An 18,657-nucleotide genomic window follows, 5' to 3' on the forward strand; every position below is an offset into this window, starting at 1 on the left:
ATAACCTTTTAACCGCTAGGAGTGTCAGCTTTTTCATATGTAAAATAAGGGAGTTCAATCTCTAAGGTCCCTTCCAATTATAAAATACATAATTCTAGTTTGTATCATCCCTCTGGATGGCTTCCTTCTAGCTGCCCAAGAAATAAAGGTCATTAGTAACTGATAATGAAAAAAGCATAGAAATAGGAAGTAAAAATAACTTTTTATTAGGTTTGATATTTTGTCATAGAAAGTAAAACTATTATCTATAGCAAAGTTGTAGTTTTTCAGACTTCGCTAACTCATGAAGTTAAAAAATGAAATTAACATTTGCCATTTCTTAAAATCCAGATAGCAAACATTAATGCATTTCTGTAAATCCAAAATCAGATAAAGTTGGTTAAGTGCCAAAAGTTTAATAATGCTTTATCACTTTGAGAACTGCAATCCTGATAAACAGTTCAGTTATGTGGAAACTGGAGAAATCAAATCCTGCATCACGTGCTATTTTCATCCCATTTTAGCTTCTCTTTTAGAGCAACTTGTATATTTCACTGACAACTATGGAAACCAATAGGAAAATGAGACTTTGAATTATAACAAAACAAACTGAGTTTTTCTTTAATCTTTCTGAGAGTAACAGTTTTTATGGTTAATTTCCCTACAACAGTTTAATGTTACTTCAAATTCTTCCACATTTATACTTATTCCCTATAGCTCATATATGAATAACGATATATTTGTTATATCACTAGATAATTATACCATCTAAGAGCGTCATGCCTTATCTGAACTTAGACTATAAATGTTTCAAGTGTGGAAACCAGTATTTTACTTCCCCTGCTTTTTTCATAGCCCCAACCACAGAGGTTCAAGAGGCTTAAATTGAACATCACCCCACCTTGTTGCGTAGTGAAACATGCTAACCGCTCTGTTGGTTTAAACATAAAAGTCAATTATGACAATATTTTAATCTTCAAGTTTATTTTCTATTGGGAATGGGCAACTGACTACATAAGGAATTTTGTATGTGAAGAAAGTTAATCAACGGGCAAATTAAACACCAGAAGCACTTGAATGTGTGGGTTTTTCTTCCGGAGAGGAATTACTGGTCAAATATTAAGAAACCCCAAAAGATTTAACTGAAGTTTGATTGACATGGCATGGTCAACATTTTCAATAGTGTTTTTCTCAAAAATATAAGTGTGCTTGAAGGTTCTAAACTTATAATTTTCTTCTTTCAAGTATTATATACCCACATAAACACTGTAGTAAGGAAATCCACGTCAGCTCTGATACCCCAGAGGATTTACAAAGCTTGGCCCAGGCAGGGCATTAAAGGGAAAAGAGGTGGACTGGAAAGCACAAGCCCAGACTCGGGGTGGGGTGGGAGAGGGACTGGCTTTTGAACATTTTCTATTAAGACCAGGAGTTAAAATGATAGAAAGCAAAGAAAATCCTAAACTCAAGTGCCACCTTTTAACACTTGAAAATTACATTTTATTTCTTCTGACAAAATTTTAGGACCTAGAAGACTTAGGATGACAACTACAAATTAATGGTCCAAGGGCTCAAATGTTTCAAATCCCTCTCACTCATTCACTTGCTTTCCCACTCCCTAATTTCTGAAAGTATCAAAATTTGAAAGATGAAATAGATGCATGACCAGAACATATGTAATGATTAGTGGGTTTCAGTGCCATATAAACAGCACTAATGTGGCTTATCTGAGGCAAGAAAATTCAAAGTACCCCGACTGACGTAATTCCAAGTACACTACCATACGCATTTTAAGAGACATACTGCGCCAAACGCAACAGCAAGCATGGTCTGCATCCGGGCATCGTCCAGTGTGCTCAGTAGCCCTTTTTTGCTAAGAAGAGCCCTTCCTGCCAGTGTCCAGAACTTCACATGTTTCACTCCCACAGAGACAAACTGGGAATCTGAATCGGGTCGGAATTCTGCCACAAAAATACGTTGGTTGTGACCAGCTCTGCTGGCAATTTTGGTACCTGGTAAGAAAGATATGACAAAATTATCTAGGTTAATATAAGAACTAAGCTAATTTTTACAGGATCAAAAAGTTGTTCAAAATATTTAGTTCAAAAAAATAAATGCTTATAAGAAAGGGGGCACGTCTCTTGCACTGCTACCTAGCAATCACATGACACACAGTTAGTTGTGTACAGGGTCCCTTTGCGCTATGTTTGCAAGTGAGGTGTATCTGAAGAGTATCACTTATGGAGCATTTTAGATTTCAGAAGCCATATTTCCCTTTTTTCTATGATAGTCTATGAATTTCACTTTTTCTAGTACCTATGTAACTGAAAAGTTTTGTCTGAAATGTATTAAGTGATATTAACCTATTCATCTTCCATTATCACCTACAATATACTTTCCATTCTTTCAAAAACCATTAAAAACTATTGTTAAGTACACTACCTGTCCAAATTTACACCAACTTGATACATGTCTGCTCATAGTGCAGAACACAATCGTTGCACAATTCCCTTACATCTCAAGAGTCACCCTGCTTTAGAGCCTTTCATGCTCCTCCACCTCATGCTCCTTAACCATCTCTCTCTGTGATGGCACCTTCTGCAGTCTACTCTGTGTCATGAGGAGGAGCCAGTCAACCCCCGGGGCCAGGGAGAAGCTGCTTCCAGAGGGGCTGGCCCTGCGTCTGGGGCAGGCAAGATAGTCCCTCTTCTGCGGTAGGGCTGAGCCTGCACTAGGCCAGCCCGAGTGCTCGGGTTCGCCCCGTATCGCCCCAGCCTGCCCACTATTCTCTTCGTTTCCTCTTTGTCCCATTCTCACCCCTAGCCTGAACGGGTAACTGGATACTCTAAGCAAAATTAACTCCACCTAAGTTTCATGGAGTATTCCAGAACCTAGATTCGATAATTATCAATACCGTGTTTCCCCGAAAATAAGACCTAGCCGGACAGTCAGCGCTAATGGTGTCCTTTGGAGCAAACATTAATATAAGACCCGGTCTTATACTATAGTAAAATAAAACCGGGTCTTATATTAATGTTTGCTCCAAAAGACGCATTAGAGATGACTAGGTCTTATTTTCAGGGAAAACATGGTATTTTTTAATGGAAGTGGGGAGAAGGAGTTGGGTAAAGTCCCCGGAAAGGAATGGGCTGGAACAGTGTGGAGCAGGATTGAGTTCTGTTTCTCCCTCCTCACCTCGGCCTGGCCAGCACTGCGTGCAGCAGAGGCATTGCTCACCCCCTCAGGGGTGCAGACACTGAACAGGCACTGGGGTCCAAACGCAACTTCATTTCCATTCTTAAGATCCTCCATAACCAATCAAATAATAGCTACCAAAAATGCTTATATACAGAGTTGCTTACTGAAAGGAAAGAGCCACAAATCATTTCTAATATTGATAATTTCATTTGTTTGTTTTGCAAGCTTACAAGTTCACTGGGTTTTCAAAGTGGAACATACCTACAATAACACCAACTACTGTGTGTCTCGTAGGGCTGTAGGGAATGATGGCTTCAATCACCAACTCATGGAAAATATTCAGTAGAGAGTTCATATTACCACAATATCCTCATTTTAAAAAATCACAAAGAAAAATCAATCCTACCTTCTTGCCATCTCCAAATGGTAACAGTATGTTCTGCATCTAGTCCCACTGACAGCAAGAGTTTGCCAGTAGCACTGAAGCTGACTGAACACACTCCCTTGGAATGGGAGCATCTTAGTATAGATAAAGTCTGCTTGTTCATTGCATCCCAGATGTGGATAGAAGGAGATGTAGCTAATAAAGATAAAATCCAAAAGTTGTGATATACCTATTACAAATGTTTTCATTTCTAAAGCTGATGCATACTCATCTCTGAAACGGAAAAATATGTTACCAAAGAAAGGCTGTGCACTTAATAAAAATAACTCAAAACTAAGACTCAACTAACAAAAAAGAAAAAAAAGGAAAGGGAAAAAATACAGAACACTTCTTCAGTCTATAGTCCAAATTGCACTTTTGAGAAAAGAGCTTTTAGACAAACAGATTAAGTAATCACAAACTTTAAACAACTTCTCAAAAATAATCCATGTTTGAGATACATGTTAAATCTTTATGTAATTATGTGGAGAAATATATAAATATTACATAATTAAATACCAGGGTCTATTCAGTACTTAGGTTATCTGAAGGAGAGATGAAAAGGAAACATAAATTGGGAAAGGCAACACAGCTAGGAAACCACATGAACAGATCTCAACTGAAATTTTTAACCATATAGACAGATACCTGGTCAAATACTAAGTTCACATCACTTTATTAGATAGTTCTGTGGTTTTTTTAGATAGAATTTCATGGGAGAAATAAAACTGCTAATTTTTATTAAAAATTATATTTGTTGTTATTCATCTTCTGTAGCCGCTTCTACTGCTTAAATTTTTTCCTAGTTCCCTGTATTTTCTAAGTTAAAAAATCATAACTTCGTATTGTCCTTTTTCTCAAGAGGTACACCCTTAAAAAATGAATAGATGAGTTAACTCAGCAGCTAATTCAGTCTCAGAACATAAGTACTCTTAGTAAAATAATCAAATATTAACATGCATTTGTTTCAAATTATAAATCTGCTACAAATACTGCATTGCAAAAGTAAAGCAATATTCAATAAGATAAGCTGCCTTAAAACCATTTGATGCAGAAAGAAATTCTGGTCTCTAAAGAAAATATTCTGATAAATTTAGACCATATTGTTCACCATCTACAATTTATAGTATACAATGATTAATTAAATCTAATAGTTCCTCAAAGTAGTTTCATACAGAGGATGCAAAAAAAAAATGTATACACGTTTTAAGATAACATCTCTTAAAATGTATATACATTTTCTTTTTTGGCACCCCTGTTATATTAAACCAGACATTTAAATTTGAGTATCATTAAGTAAAAACTGTTCAAAGAATTATTCAACTTCATGTAAAATATCAAAACAACATGGAAATAGACATAAAACTTCATCATATACTAAAATAAGGTATTTATGTGTGAAAACTGACCATAATTTAAGTACTGGATTAAAATTTGAATGTTCCTCATTCAATAAAAGTCAAAAGATCTGAGGGTCTGTAAACTTAATCTCAATAAGGAATGTTAGGTTTTTAAAAATGTAAATTATAGTAGTAAATCACTAATTTTTTGCCAGTGATAAATATTATGTAGGCCTTCTATAATATAGAAACATTTTTATATGATTACAGAAAGCACCTCTAGGCAATCCATATATATTTGCCTAAATGTGATGCAGTAGATAATGGATTTTCAAGAAACATCAGTTATTTCTGTCTCCAAATTTAATATGCCACAAATTACAAAGAGTTCCATTTATCTAAAATTTTGACAGCAAGTAATCTTAAGTAAACTGAATTACCGATCTTTTCAAACTTATAAAAAAAATTAAACAAGATAGGAAGAAGCTTATATCAGGAATTTACATTTTAAAACATATAGGTATGATTATGAGATTGCTACACATTTAGTTCTAAACTTATATCAATAACAGTAGTTAATATTTAAATTACTGGAAATTCTCAAGGCCTAATTTACTAAAAAAAGATTAAATTATGTTCATCAAGTATATTTTATCTTCTCTTATACAGTCGTCGCTCAGTGTCCATGGGGACTGGTTCCAGGACCCCTGCAGATACCAAAACCCGGGGATGCTCAAGTCCCTCATATAAATGGCAGAGTATTTGCACGTAACCTGTACTTGCATAGAGGCTACAGCAGGGCGTGCCTACACACCACTGCATTTGCACAATGCTCACGGTGTGGCTGATTCAAATTTGGTTTTTGGAATTTTCTGGGATTTTTTTTCTCCCCGAATACTTTTGACCCTGGATTGGTTGAATTTGTGGATGTGGAACCCGCGGGCAGAGAGGGCTGACTGTAATTTGAACACGGTCATTCATTATGCTACAGTAACACAGATATGACTCTTAGTTCTCTCCTTCCCCTACGCAGGCCACCAGGTATGAGTGCCTACATGGGCCAGATATGTTACCAGGAACATCTCACACTTTCTAATTCCTACTTCTAGGCAGATATCTTTCTTCACGAACTCAGGCTCAGAAAAGTTAAGTGACTTGCCCTAAGTCACAGACAACTCAGAGCTGGCAGAGCCAGCTGAGGTACCCAGGTTCTAATCTTGCTCTTTCCATGGTGGACTGGTTCAAGCTGTCTCTGGAAAATCAATCAATCCCACCAACTTTTCATAACCATTCTTGACTCTAGACTCTAGTACAGAGATGCCATAAGAGTCACTTTAAATTAATAACTAGATCTCATAAGAATCAAAGTTTTAAAGGCTATTCTTTCTCCATCCCCCAGTTTGCCTTCGATGCAGCATAATAAAAGCTCTATTGTAGAACAAAATTTTACTATGGTCCATGAAGTGTGTCAATTGTTATTTTGCCCTTTAGTTTCTGTAGTGGACACCTCTTTGCTGTACACCCAGCATCCCATCCTTCCTTCCTTCTTAGTAAGGTCTGATTTTATTCAGGAATCCACTGCCGCCTCATGTAGCGCAAGTAATTCAGGGGAAAGACACTGCATGTTCAACTGATTAGGCTGAGGACTTGTGACAACACTTCCCTGCACCCTTCACTCCCTAATCCTCCCACCCCCACTTCTGATATTGGTGATTTAGTTCAGTAACCCAGATTTAAGCCATGGTATTCCCCTGATGTCTTCTTAGGAAGCATGTAACACCAACTGCTATGACCATAGATACAACCAGCCTTCTGGCAGAGCAGAAGATTTGGGAAGTGCATCATGGAGCTCCTGAATCAGCCAACTCAAACGACCTCCCTCTTCACTCTTGTGTGCTAATAAATTTCCTTATTTTCTGTCCTAGGGGGCACATAGAAGACCACTAACGTCATTTAATGGACAGGTGCCTATTGTGACATAGTAACCAAGATCAGAGAAAGAACTCTCTCTCCTTGATTGCTTTAGGGATCAAAAATGCCAAATTCTTAGCTCCTAATACAGAGTCTTAGGTGGGCTGACAAAGCTTTGTCAGAGACAGAAGATGTTGTTAGTGCCTACTCAAAATACACTTAATGTATTCAGATGGTAAGTGTACCATATCTTTTCTAACATAAATATTTTCTCTCCCATATTCCAAAGTGACAACTTCAAAACTTTATCCACTGCTTACTTCATTTCCTCCTCACTCTGAGCAGTTGAAATGGAGCAAACAAAAGGCATCACACAGCAGTGTCCTTATTTTCCAGTGCCCAAACCTACCCATCTTCTTCTCTTGAACCTACACTCCCTTCATTCCTTGTATCTGTGGATAATTTATCCCTGCCCAACTATTTCTCCCAAAGTATCCCCCCATTTCAATAAACCAGCTACTCAAGTAAAAAATTCAGCTAGCCTTGATCCCTTACTTTGTGTCATGCCCCCACATCCAGTTCATCAGAAAGGACTGATGGGTTTCCCTCTGAAATATATCCCACATTTGTCTAGTTTTTTCCATTTTCAATCTTAAGCACCCTAGTTTAAAACGTTTTTTTGCTTAGACTATGAATAGCCTCCTAATTTTCTGATTACTTCTCTTTTCCCTTTACATTCTCAATAGTGCAGAGAATGATTTTCTCAAAGTATGAATTACTTTGAGGGGTGACATCACTCCCTTACTTAAAACTCTCCAACAACAGACTTTGCACTTAGCATGAATCCAAACTCCTCTCCCTGATCTGCAGAGCCCTTCCTCTCTTCTTTAAGTTCATCTCAGAGGTTTTACTCCAGTCATGCTCACCATCCTGTTTCTTGATCCAGGTTTAGGGCCTGCACAGGGAAGTTAACACAAGCAGGCCTGAGGTTTACTATCATTAGAAGGGCTGTTTGCTGGGATGGCCTTTGGCTAATGTGTTCTCATTCAGAAAAATGAATCTAGGCTCTCAGCTCCAAATTGCAATAAAACTTTACCACTGGCTAAACCACTGAACTGCTGTTGCGACGGGGCAAGTCAGGATAGTCAACTTCTACTTCTAACATAAATTCATGGAACTGATTATGATTAAGTCTATAAGAGCAAATGAAGTTAAGTGTTGACTTCAATAACAAAATACTGAAGTTCAATAACACATGGTAGATTGAAGTATTTTCCACAAACTACCTGCTGATGAATAACAATGAATAGCCATAGGTTTTAAACACCTTAAACTTCACAAGCTTTGAAAACTTAACCAGCTATCCCTTTTTCTTCTCCAACTCCACACATTTTTACCATTATCACTTGTAACACATCTTAGCAGATTCCACTTCAGATTGTACTAAATTAATGTTTTCCTAACTTCTTTGAAAATATTATCTTTTGTAGTTGTTCCATGGAGACTATTCGTATAGGCTAACTCTTCAGTCACTTTAAAGTTGGCAATGATTCCTCAAGTGAACAACTGGCAACATTTGTCAACCCATCAAGGGTTAAGAGAAACCATGCATTTGTCTCTTGTCTTGCTTTTAAATGACTATTAATTTTGTTCCCAACATCCCCAACTCTTTAAGTTTTTGCCAAAAAATCTTAAACGACTTTATTTTCTCTGGACACGTTTGCTGCAATCAAACTTGACTTAATTAACTCTTAGTCAGTAAACAGCTGTCTTGATTGGTTGACACATGAGCCATTGAGAAACTTACTTTGGTTGTAGCCTTATTTTACTTTTTATTTTTGTGAAGAAATTGTTGTGACAAGGTATTGTTGTAAATTTTCTAATTTTTCTCATTGTTGCTGTCCTGTGAGTTGGGAATACTGTGATAAAGTTAAATGTGAAAGTGCTGATTTATATTGTATTCTTTTAGCACAGCTATAATATCACTACATAATAAACACCGTCTTACCATCTAAATTGATAACAATCCATACTTCACTGTGCCTTAAGAGTGTGACATTCATAGTCCAATTCCCTTTTATTCCCTTTGTTTTCACATGACAGATATACGTATTGGTGAAAAACAAAAAATATTGTGGAATAGCAATATAAACAGCACTCAAAACCTGTCAAGTTATAACTGTATCCCTGCAACTTGTAGTGTGCCAAGCAGCAGTGCAAAGTGATGTCATATACAGTCTCTGTCATATACAGTCTCTAACTCAACTCTGCCATTGTAGCCAAAAAGCTGCCATAGACAGTATGTAACAGCATGGCTGTGTCCAATAAAATTTATCTATGGATACTGAAATTTCAATTTCATAGAACTTTCATGTTTTTTGAAGTTTTAGTTTTCTTTTGATTTTTTTCCAACTACTTGTATGTAAATTAGTAAAAACTGTACTTAGCTCATGGGCAGTACAAACACAGGTGGTGGGTCAGATTTGGCATTAGGGCTGCAGTTTGCTAACCCCTGGTCGTGAGTGTAATCAAGAGAGCAAGGACCTTGCTTGTAGTGTTGAATAAATTTGTAGTTGAATAGTCAAATCACAAAATTATGCTTTGTACTGGAGGAGAGGGAAATAGATACAAATAACCGAGAAATGTTTTCTTATCAAACTACTAATTCTTACTGTATTGTGTAAACTGAAAGCTGACTTGAAAAAGACTACTTATTATAGTATCTAAAAACAATGAACATATTGTTGTGATCATCTAGTAGTTTTTAAATTCACAAAGGCAAAGTCAAAATCAATGATAGTTATTTTTAAATCTCTAAATTATCTGTTGATCCAATATGTGCAATAATTGGGATAGTACATAAAATATGTATTTTTTTTAATTTTGTTTTTAGGCAATAAAATTATTGCTTCAGATGTAAGATTAAGTTTTAATTCCACCTTTACTTTTATCAGCTACATAATATAGGCAAGTTAATATCTACCATGAAGAATTCTTGTGATGGCCAAATAGGCAACATATGTAAAGTGCTTAAAACAGTGTTGGGCACATTAAAAAGGTCAAAGTATATTAGTTTTTTAAAAACTATTATTATTATAGATTGGGCTCAGTATCATGACATTAAAATGATGTATTCTTCATTTTAAAAAATCTAAAATAGGTTCAACTATCTTATTACTCTATAAAAATTACTAAACAATATAACTAAAACAGCAAATGATTAGCTTTCCTTACCTGACATGTCTGCTGAATCACCTAAAATACAAAAGTAGCAGAAAAATAGTCCATAAATAACAAATATTAAAATTTGTAAAACCTCAATTATAAAATAGTGAATTTAAATAATTTAAAGTATCACATACAAAATTAATTTTATATGAAATTGAGAAAACTGTAAGTGAAACCAATAATTTAAATTATACATACATATTGACATTCTATGTATATGACCTTTCAAATTTTGGGTCAATATTTTTTTTGTATTTAATGAGTTACATGAAATTTTAACAACTATAAAAATAATATTGATATGATTTAAATTGATATGACTCTCATTTTGGTTTACAAAATGAACTGTTAATAGACCCTTTAAGGTTATAATGCATCTCTACTTGAAGGGAAGAATCAAATCTAAACCTTCTGAGAGAAACTTTAGCAAAATTTGCCATATAACTCAGGAAAGAAAAAGTTCTTAATTCAGGCCACTAATTAACCCCTTTCTTCATTTTTTCAAACCTAACATTTTCTGTAAAAGATGCCAAGAAAGAAAACATGAAAGCCTATGCTCATTATATTTGTGGTGGAAATACCTATTAACCAAAATTTTAGAAGCCGCTGTCTTTTTAGCAAGAGAGAAAGGAGTAAACATTTAGGAATCCTTTCAAGATAGATGATTGTTCTTTGCTTTGGTAGAGCCTTATATCCCTATGAAATAATGATTTCAAGGATATACTGATAGTGTCCTGACATGGAATACGAAGGAATAAAGCAGCTCAGTCTGCTACGCATACTACTCAGGAAATACCACTCTTAGTTCTGAACACGCTCTGATAATAACCAACTGTTGAGAGCGCTTGAAACTGAAGGACGTGAACCACATGCAGAATGGTTCAAAGACAGGGTGTTTTGTGGGGAGACCAGACTTGTCCCTGGATACCTGCAGGACTGGGACAAGAGTACAAACAAAGACCTAAACATCACAGGCGTAAATATTTTCAAGTTATCAAAGTAAAGTTATTAAATATGTTTCATCTTCCTATCTTGACAAGTACACCCCTATAATGATCTTGAAGGCCTGGTTCAAATTTAGAACTCCTTAGAATAGGGGCAGTATGGGAGCCTTGGCCCATCCCTTTCTCCCCACCTCCCAGCTGTGTCCCGTCCCACAGGAGCCATGGCAGCTCATGTGCAGCTATTCCCGCCTGTACATCAGCACTCCGTCACTGCCTTCCCAGTGCATAGCTGCCCTTTGGTCGTCCCTCAGGGGGGTTCATATTAGCTGTGCAATCTGCCATTGGGAGCGTGGACTCATAGAAGAAGCTCAAGCAGGCCACAAGCAGGTTTAGGACCATTTGACAGAGAATTCCGGGGTCTCAAAAACCCAAAGCATAGTCCAGTGGGGCGGCAGGTTCCTCCATGGAAAGCAATCCCACTGCTCTCATGCACTCTTTGGCTCATGAAATGTAGCTGCAGGATGTCTAAAGTGGGCTGTCTAAGGGGAGTACCAGATGAGATTCAAGGAGAATATGACAGTTCTCTCCAAATACTGGAAGATAATGTCGTGGGAGTAAGAGATTAACTGTTCTAGGTGACCCAAGAATGAGCACCAATGAGCTGCAATTAAAGAGACAGATTTCTGTTCTATATGAAGATGCCGTTTATAACAGAGCTTCCCAAGCAGAGGTTACACGACTTTGTTAGGTATTAAGTGGTGATGGGGTTCAGAGGAGATTCAAATATCTAATGACAAACTAGGTAAAATGATGTATTTGGCCCTGAGATTCGTAGATTCTAGCCAAGATAAAAAGAAAAATTTGAATGTAACTGGCTAAAAAAACCACAAAAGCAAATATTTTAATTCCTCTATGGTCTATTAACATATGATTTTTAAAAGAGAGAACCAGTGTTAGGCAGTGTTTTGTGCTTTGCAGGTATTAAACCAGCTTGGCAGGCAAAGTAACTACTGATTCAATTCTCTTTAGGTTCAGAAGAGAAAAAGTCCCTCACTCTTTGGTCTTCTCAGGAAATATCTTACACTTAATCAGTCATTAGAAAAGAATGTTTATCTGTTTTGTGGCAGGGTACAAGTAGGGCAAGGCAAACAGGATCTAAAATTCATCCCTGGACTGTCTGGACTTTGACTTGGAAGGAGAGGGGGTAGATAATTAGCCATTCCACGTTCCCTACAGTGTTGCCTTTCAAATAGAAGTACAAATAGAGGATCGTTATGTTGTATACCTGAAAAGTAAGACCGGGTGTGCCAACAAAATGTATACACATGACTTGTATTCATCTTTTTTATCGGTATTATTGAGTATTATGATTTTAATACAGTTTTTTTCCTTTCTTAAAATGTGCATACATTTTTTTGGCACCCTGTGTATAGTTATGTGTCAACTATATCTCAATTTGAAAATAGGTAAAGAACTGGAGAACAGTCAAATTTCATGAAAGATTAATTTGTGACCACATTTCTTAATCAAAAGAGAAAACTACAGCACTAATATGTCTGTTAATAGTTGCTTAACAGAAGGAGAGAAGGGGAAAGAAAAGGAGAAGGTACGAAGTTGGGAAATAAAAGAACCACACCTTCTAGAATTTTATTCACAGAATGTAAATTCCATTAAAATAGAGATGTGGGGTTTTTCTGTAAGCTGCTTATATCCCCAGCACCTAGAACAATACCTTGCACATGGTAGGTGCTCAATAATTTTGTTAACTAAATTAATTTACTCAATAAAAATTAACTGAGCATAAAAAAAACAAGTATATGCCAAGAGGCACTTTCATCAGTAAAATGGTAATAACATGGTTTCTCATTCTTCGTGCCGAATGAAAGACTTCAATTTCAAAAAACTTAGCACACAGAGAGGCTAGACCTATGTATTTATACTCAAAAGATGAGAATATTTTATATATAATGGGTGAAGTATGGGTCTACCTTCTTTTTAAAAGTAGAAAACTTTACAGAAAGGAAGAATACAAGGTTCTTTGTTGCATAACTGTAGAAGCAAGCAATGCACAGAAAATTACCTAACTGATCGGTTTACTACGTGTATGAAAATGAAGACATTAAAAGCATAAATTATCATATTATCTCTTTTAGAAACTCTCCCAGAGTTGTGCCGATCTAACTGATCAAATCTATTGCCTAATACTCTGTGATGTTCGCAGTGATCCCTGATTGGCAGGTAAGTCCTTCGATAGATGTGCTATGCTTTCTTCATGTTGCCTGTAGAGTAATGGCCTTTGTTTAGGTTTTCTGTAGAGTTAAAAAAGGCAGCACTACAGATGATTTCAAAGCAGGTGGTAAATTAGATCCATTCCAAGAAAAGACAGAGGCAGAGAAAGAGGCTTTACCAACATGGAACAGACCTGGCTTCTCTCTCCTTCTAGCTTAACCCTCCTGACGCAGATGTCCTGCCCCCTTGGTCTAGTTATTTCACGGCTCCCTTATTTTACTATGTCCTCCTCAACTTCTTCCTTTCTGCTCTATACACTATTAAACCTTTTGCTGAAAAGAAATTTCTGCTAAGGACTAAGCCCAACTCTTTCAATCACCATTTAATAACTCATTCTTAGTCCTGAACTGTCTGAACCAACTCAGATAACCAAAGTGAGAGAAAGGTACCTAGAAGCAAATAGTATAGTAAAAATGGCTGTGTGTTTTATGTGCAAATACATTTTGAACAATACACAAATATATATTAATTTTTCCCTAGGATACTGAATTAATTTGAACAAGAAAATTACGTAAAACTGTTTCTTTTTACAGCATAGAAACATACCTACTTGGCCCGTTGCCACTATGTTGATAAATTTGGGGTGCTGATTTACAGTGAGGCACAGAATATCATCATTATGTTCCTGATAAAAACTCTGAGTCCCTATAAAAGAAAGAATTTGAGAATTAAATTTGAAAACGTTAAGGTATAACAGCCAAATGCACTTATACAGAGCAATAAGCTGCTTTGTTTAACTTACTTGCTTATTTAACACATTTTTTGAGCACTTCATATGGGCACATCATCATAAGGATGGAAAAATGACTCAGAAGGTTTTAAAGGGATAGAGCCCTGAAACGCATAAACCAATGTGATACAAGGCTAAAGATAGCAAATGCCATGAGACAGTTAAAGATCAAAATGAGATGGGACTTCACCACAGAAAAGATTCTTATCATGGGCATATGTACTCCTATACCGACACGGCAGATTCTGTAACTGTGAGGGTGGGTGGGGAAAGGCATTCCAGGTAGAGGAGGACTTGAAGCAAAAGTACAAAGGCAGGAAAGTATTGGGCATGCATACAAATGGTTCATTGGGCTTAAGTGTAGGGTCACAAAGAAGAAAAGTGACAAACATTGGAACTAGAACTATAGAGGATTTTGAATGCCAGCCTATTCAATTTCATATGTATTCTGTAGTCAGTGGGAAGTACTGAAGAATGTGTTAAAGAAGTAATGTGATTTATCTAGTAGCAGTGATAGTGAAGAGACCTTCGCAGAGACTGGCTGTGCAGCAGGTAACAAAGGCAGGCTCGTGCGAGTTAAACAGAGAAGCGGGAATGAGGTCAGGATGGCAGGCTGGAGCCAGAATATAGAGGGCCGGCAAGACTAGGTCCTCCAAAAAGCAAAACAAAATGAAACAATTTAACAATAACATTTCACAGATTTACTAGTACTTAACACTTCTCAAAGTGAAATGTGCTTCATATTTTCCACGGCTGAGAGTTCAGTTAAAGGTGCAAATTGTATGTACTGTTAGCTAATTAGATTAGATCAGTTAATAGATCAAGACTTGTGGAATGTGAACATAGCAATGTATCCCCAGACTGGCGAGAGGCCAAATCTCAGTGCCTAGTCTCCCCTCTGCCCTCTCTTTCTGCACCCCATCATTAGAAAGGCGATTAATTACAAATAAGAAAATTACAAGGACAGTCACATGCCGCATTAACAACGTTTGTGTCAATGACGGACTGTATATAAGAAGGTGGTCCCGTAACACTATAAAGAGCTGGAAAATTCCTATTGCTAGTGATGTCCTAACAGCACAGTGTAAGGCGTTACATATGGGTTTGTAAACAAACCTACCATGCGGCCAGCACATAAAAGTGCAGCACATGCCATTATGTCCAGGACACAATCCTTTCTATTAATAAATATTTAAGTGTTTATATATTTACTACACTATGCTCTTTATTATTTTAGACCGTACTCTTTCTACTTAAAAAAAGTTTGCTGTAAAACAGTATGCTGTTATGCTAGCGGCAGCCTCCTATAGTTCCTGTTTATTGCGTTTCTTGATTGCATCATTTTTATCTTGTGCTTGATTTAATTTCATGTTGTTTTATGAACTTAGTGCACCCTAAGTGTACAGTGTTTATAAAGTCCACAGCAGTGTCCAGTCATGCCCTGGGCCTTCACACTCACTCCCCACTCACTGCCTCACCAGGACCACTTCCAGTCCTGCAAGCTCCAATCCCAGTAAGTGCCCTCCACAGGTGTCCCATGTTTTCTCCTCTGCACCGTATCTTTACTGTACCTTTTCTATGTTTAGATACACAGATACTATTGTGGTATGGTACAGCTGCCTACAGTATTCAGTACAGTAGCCTGCTGTACAGGTTTGTAGCCCAGGAATAATAGGTTACACCATAGAGCCTAGGTGAGCAGTAGGCTGTACCACCTGGGCTTATGTGAGGGCCTCTGGGATGTTCCCACAAATCACCTAATGACATGTCTCAAAAGGTATACCCATTGTTAAGCAGTGCATGACTGTATAAACATGAAAGTGTATTTATACATTCATCCCTTTCTAGCTTATCTTTTCTTATTCTTCTCTATTCTCTTTGCAGAGTACACGAAGCCTCACTTAAGAGGATTTTCTTTCTAAGTGGTATTTTTTAAATGATCCTGATTATTAGGTCGAAAATTGCCAATGATTTCTGAGTGATCTTGGTTGAATTCCTTTTCTTCAGGAAATCCAAACAGAATGATTAATACTTACCAGGAGTGGGAGACCATGACTCATAGAAACCACTCTTTACCTATTCAGTGTGAAACTATCAGAAGAAAAAGCCAGAAAAGTTTGGCCTAGATAATCTCTATTTTTACTTCCAACTTTTAGAATTTCTGAAGTTTATAATTTTTTGTAATAAAACAGAATTTATAATTAAATAGTGAATGTCACAATTATTACATCATTGGTCATCAAATGATGCTAAGAGAACTTTTCCAACAATCCAATCTGTTATATAAACATCAAGGAATATTTTCTCACCTGACTGAATCAAACAAGGTATCATCATCAGTAGAGCCACAGGCAGGCAGCTTTCATAGCTACCTTCCTCAGTTTTCCAAAGCCTCAGTAAGACCACCACCACCTCATCCCCACCTTACAGCAATCAACTCACCCAACATGCTAGTTTCAATCACTAACTAATATCAAACACAACCATCCAAACCATCCGTTTTCATGTTAAGGTTACGGGGAAATAGAATAAAGTTACAAATGGTTTCACTATCAAACATGCTTTCAACATACAATAAACCTTCACTTCTAATAGAGCCCTATGAGCACTTTGCATTATGAAATTCTCTTCTGTTGTGTTAAATTCTGTTGAGACTGTAAGTTTGCTTATATGAAATATTATTAGAAAGTTCTACAGTATGAAAAATTTATATTCTGGGCTCATCCATTTTAATTACTTATATTTCTAACAAAGAATTTTAAGATGCTAAATAAAAACTCCTACATTAAAAAAAGGAAGGGATGGAGAATCAGGGTGTCCTACCTGTGGCAACATTGTGCAGAATCCCAATGGATGCAGTATGATAAATTATATCATCACCATCATTTAAATAGTGAGCATTATTCCTACAGTCTCTGCCTCGATAGCCAAAAACAAGCTCCAACACAAGGTCCTATAACAATGATAAAACCATTATACAATTCCTTCTATCTAAATGTTCACCATTTTTTGTTGTATAAAGTACTGGGATCCTAAGTTAAAATGGAGGATGCATTTTTGATTTTTCAAACTGCAAACACAAAATTAAGCTAGACACAGTTCTCTATGTAACCTGTTTGGATGACTGAAACACACATTCCATACTTGTCTACATAAAGTTATAAAAATAGAGAATCACAAGGTCATCTGATTCCAAGAATTTTAGTCCTTAAGATTTCATGTGTTAAAGTAAACATTGGGATCCTTTTGTGCCCAAAAGAACATTTCCATTGGTGTTCACTATTAGTTAAAATACCTGATCTGCATACATGACTCAGTACAAATTATGTCCCAGTGATGTACTTTTAAGGATCCAAAATACATATCGACACCAGTGCACAAAATGAAGCATACCATCTCTGATAACTCATGCTTAAGTTCTAGCAGATAACTGTGTGACTGAAAGTGTCCACCATTTTTGACTTTGTGAGGCTGAGTTGGGTAGGAAGTATAACAATCACCCTCTCACAGCCTTAACACTGTTTTTGACCTGGTTTAGAAAAGTTTGCTCATTGCTACTGATACTGGGATTATGAGACGCCTGGAGAACTTTCCTTCTTACGCAATTACTGTGGAAGGTTTCTTTGGTTGGAAGCAGAGCCTTCATTGAACCCTAAAGTGAGTACATTGTGTGGAGTAAAAGTTCCTGATTTGGTGTAAATATTAAATCTTTAATTTATAAATTCAAACCACTAAACATAAGACATTATCAAGGTGCTTGTGCTTCCATAAGCCATAAAGCATTCACATATATTTACATTTAGAAGGTCTCTGAGATACAGTTCAATTCAGGATATTATTCATGCACAACTAAAAAGAATGACTGATAAGATTAAAAGAAACAGAGGATATCAATCTAAAACTCAGACTTGACAGTTAAGCAGTCAATTTTTACAACCAAACAAAAAACATTATTCAATGTTTATTTTCATAAAAATCAACCACAAGACTTGGGTATTTTACAAAAAAGAAATGCAATGAACTCTGGATACATTTAAAGTACAAGTTAAGACTAGAGAATGGATTTTCCTCACCTCTATGGGTCTCTTTTTCTTGCCAACATTGTTTGTCTGGAGTTTCTCCGGCTGTGGTGGGGCCCTGCTCACGGGAGGCCTGAAACAGGGAAGTGGGAATGAGGAAAGGCGCCTGTCCCAGGCTCCTTCACTGAGGCTCCCTCACCTGCCCTGCAGACACATGTCTGACACATCTTGATAAAAATGGACCCAATCTGTGTTGCTCACTAGACTGTGTGCCCTCTGTATCCTGATATTTTCTAAAGCACAGAGGTGGAAAGAAAATGTGAGACCTATTATTCATTTTTAAATTGCTTTGGCATGTATTTCATAATGTAAATACTATAATAGTATAAGAGCAAACTGTTTATAAAAAAATACAAAGGTCAGTTTTACATACTCAAAAGCTTCCTTTTGAGTATGGGGTGCATTATCAACAAAGCCTGGATTGCTGCTCCAAAGCATCTATCCCAGTACCATGCGTAGGGCAGGTACTCAATACGTTTTTCTTGAACTGAATTTTGAAAATATTTCTATAAACTTTCTATACGGTTGGCAACAA

General features: G+C 36.7%; 1 protein-coding gene across 14 annotated transcripts in view; it reads right to left on the reverse strand.

Annotated features, from left to right (window-relative positions):
• The window catches only part of EML5 (EMAP like 5), a 151,494-nt gene that overhangs the window by 11,360 nt on the left and 121,477 nt on the right, over positions 1 to 18,657 (reverse strand). For 8 of the 14 annotated variants that reach the window (XR_013993271.1, XM_081047271.1, XM_081047269.1 and 5 more), the window contains 6 exons: positions 18,117 to 18,195; positions 16,867 to 16,996; positions 13,860 to 13,958; positions 10,087 to 10,107; positions 3,584 to 3,757; positions 1,783 to 1,991 (listed from right to left, as the gene is read on the reverse strand). Coding sequence is in view for 9 of the 14 variants with exons in the window: in XM_081047271.1 (XP_080903397.1) it covers positions 1,783 to 1,991; positions 3,584 to 3,757; positions 10,087 to 10,107; positions 13,860 to 13,958; positions 16,867 to 16,996; positions 18,117 to 18,195 (712 nt within the window). In the remaining 5 variants the exon portion in view is untranslated. Of the gene's footprint in view, positions 1 to 185; positions 1,992 to 3,583; positions 3,758 to 8,743; positions 10,108 to 13,859; positions 13,959 to 16,866; positions 16,997 to 18,116; positions 18,196 to 18,657 lie in introns of those variants that run through there. The other 6 variants (XR_013993274.1, XM_081047268.1, XM_081047267.1 and 3 more) reach the window with 4 other exon arrangements.

Source organism: Rhinolophus hipposideros, assembly GCF_964194185.1.
Source record: "Rhinolophus hipposideros genome assembly, chromosome: 5".
Lineage (NCBI taxonomy): Eukaryota > Metazoa > Chordata > Mammalia > Chiroptera > Rhinolophidae > Rhinolophus > Rhinolophus hipposideros.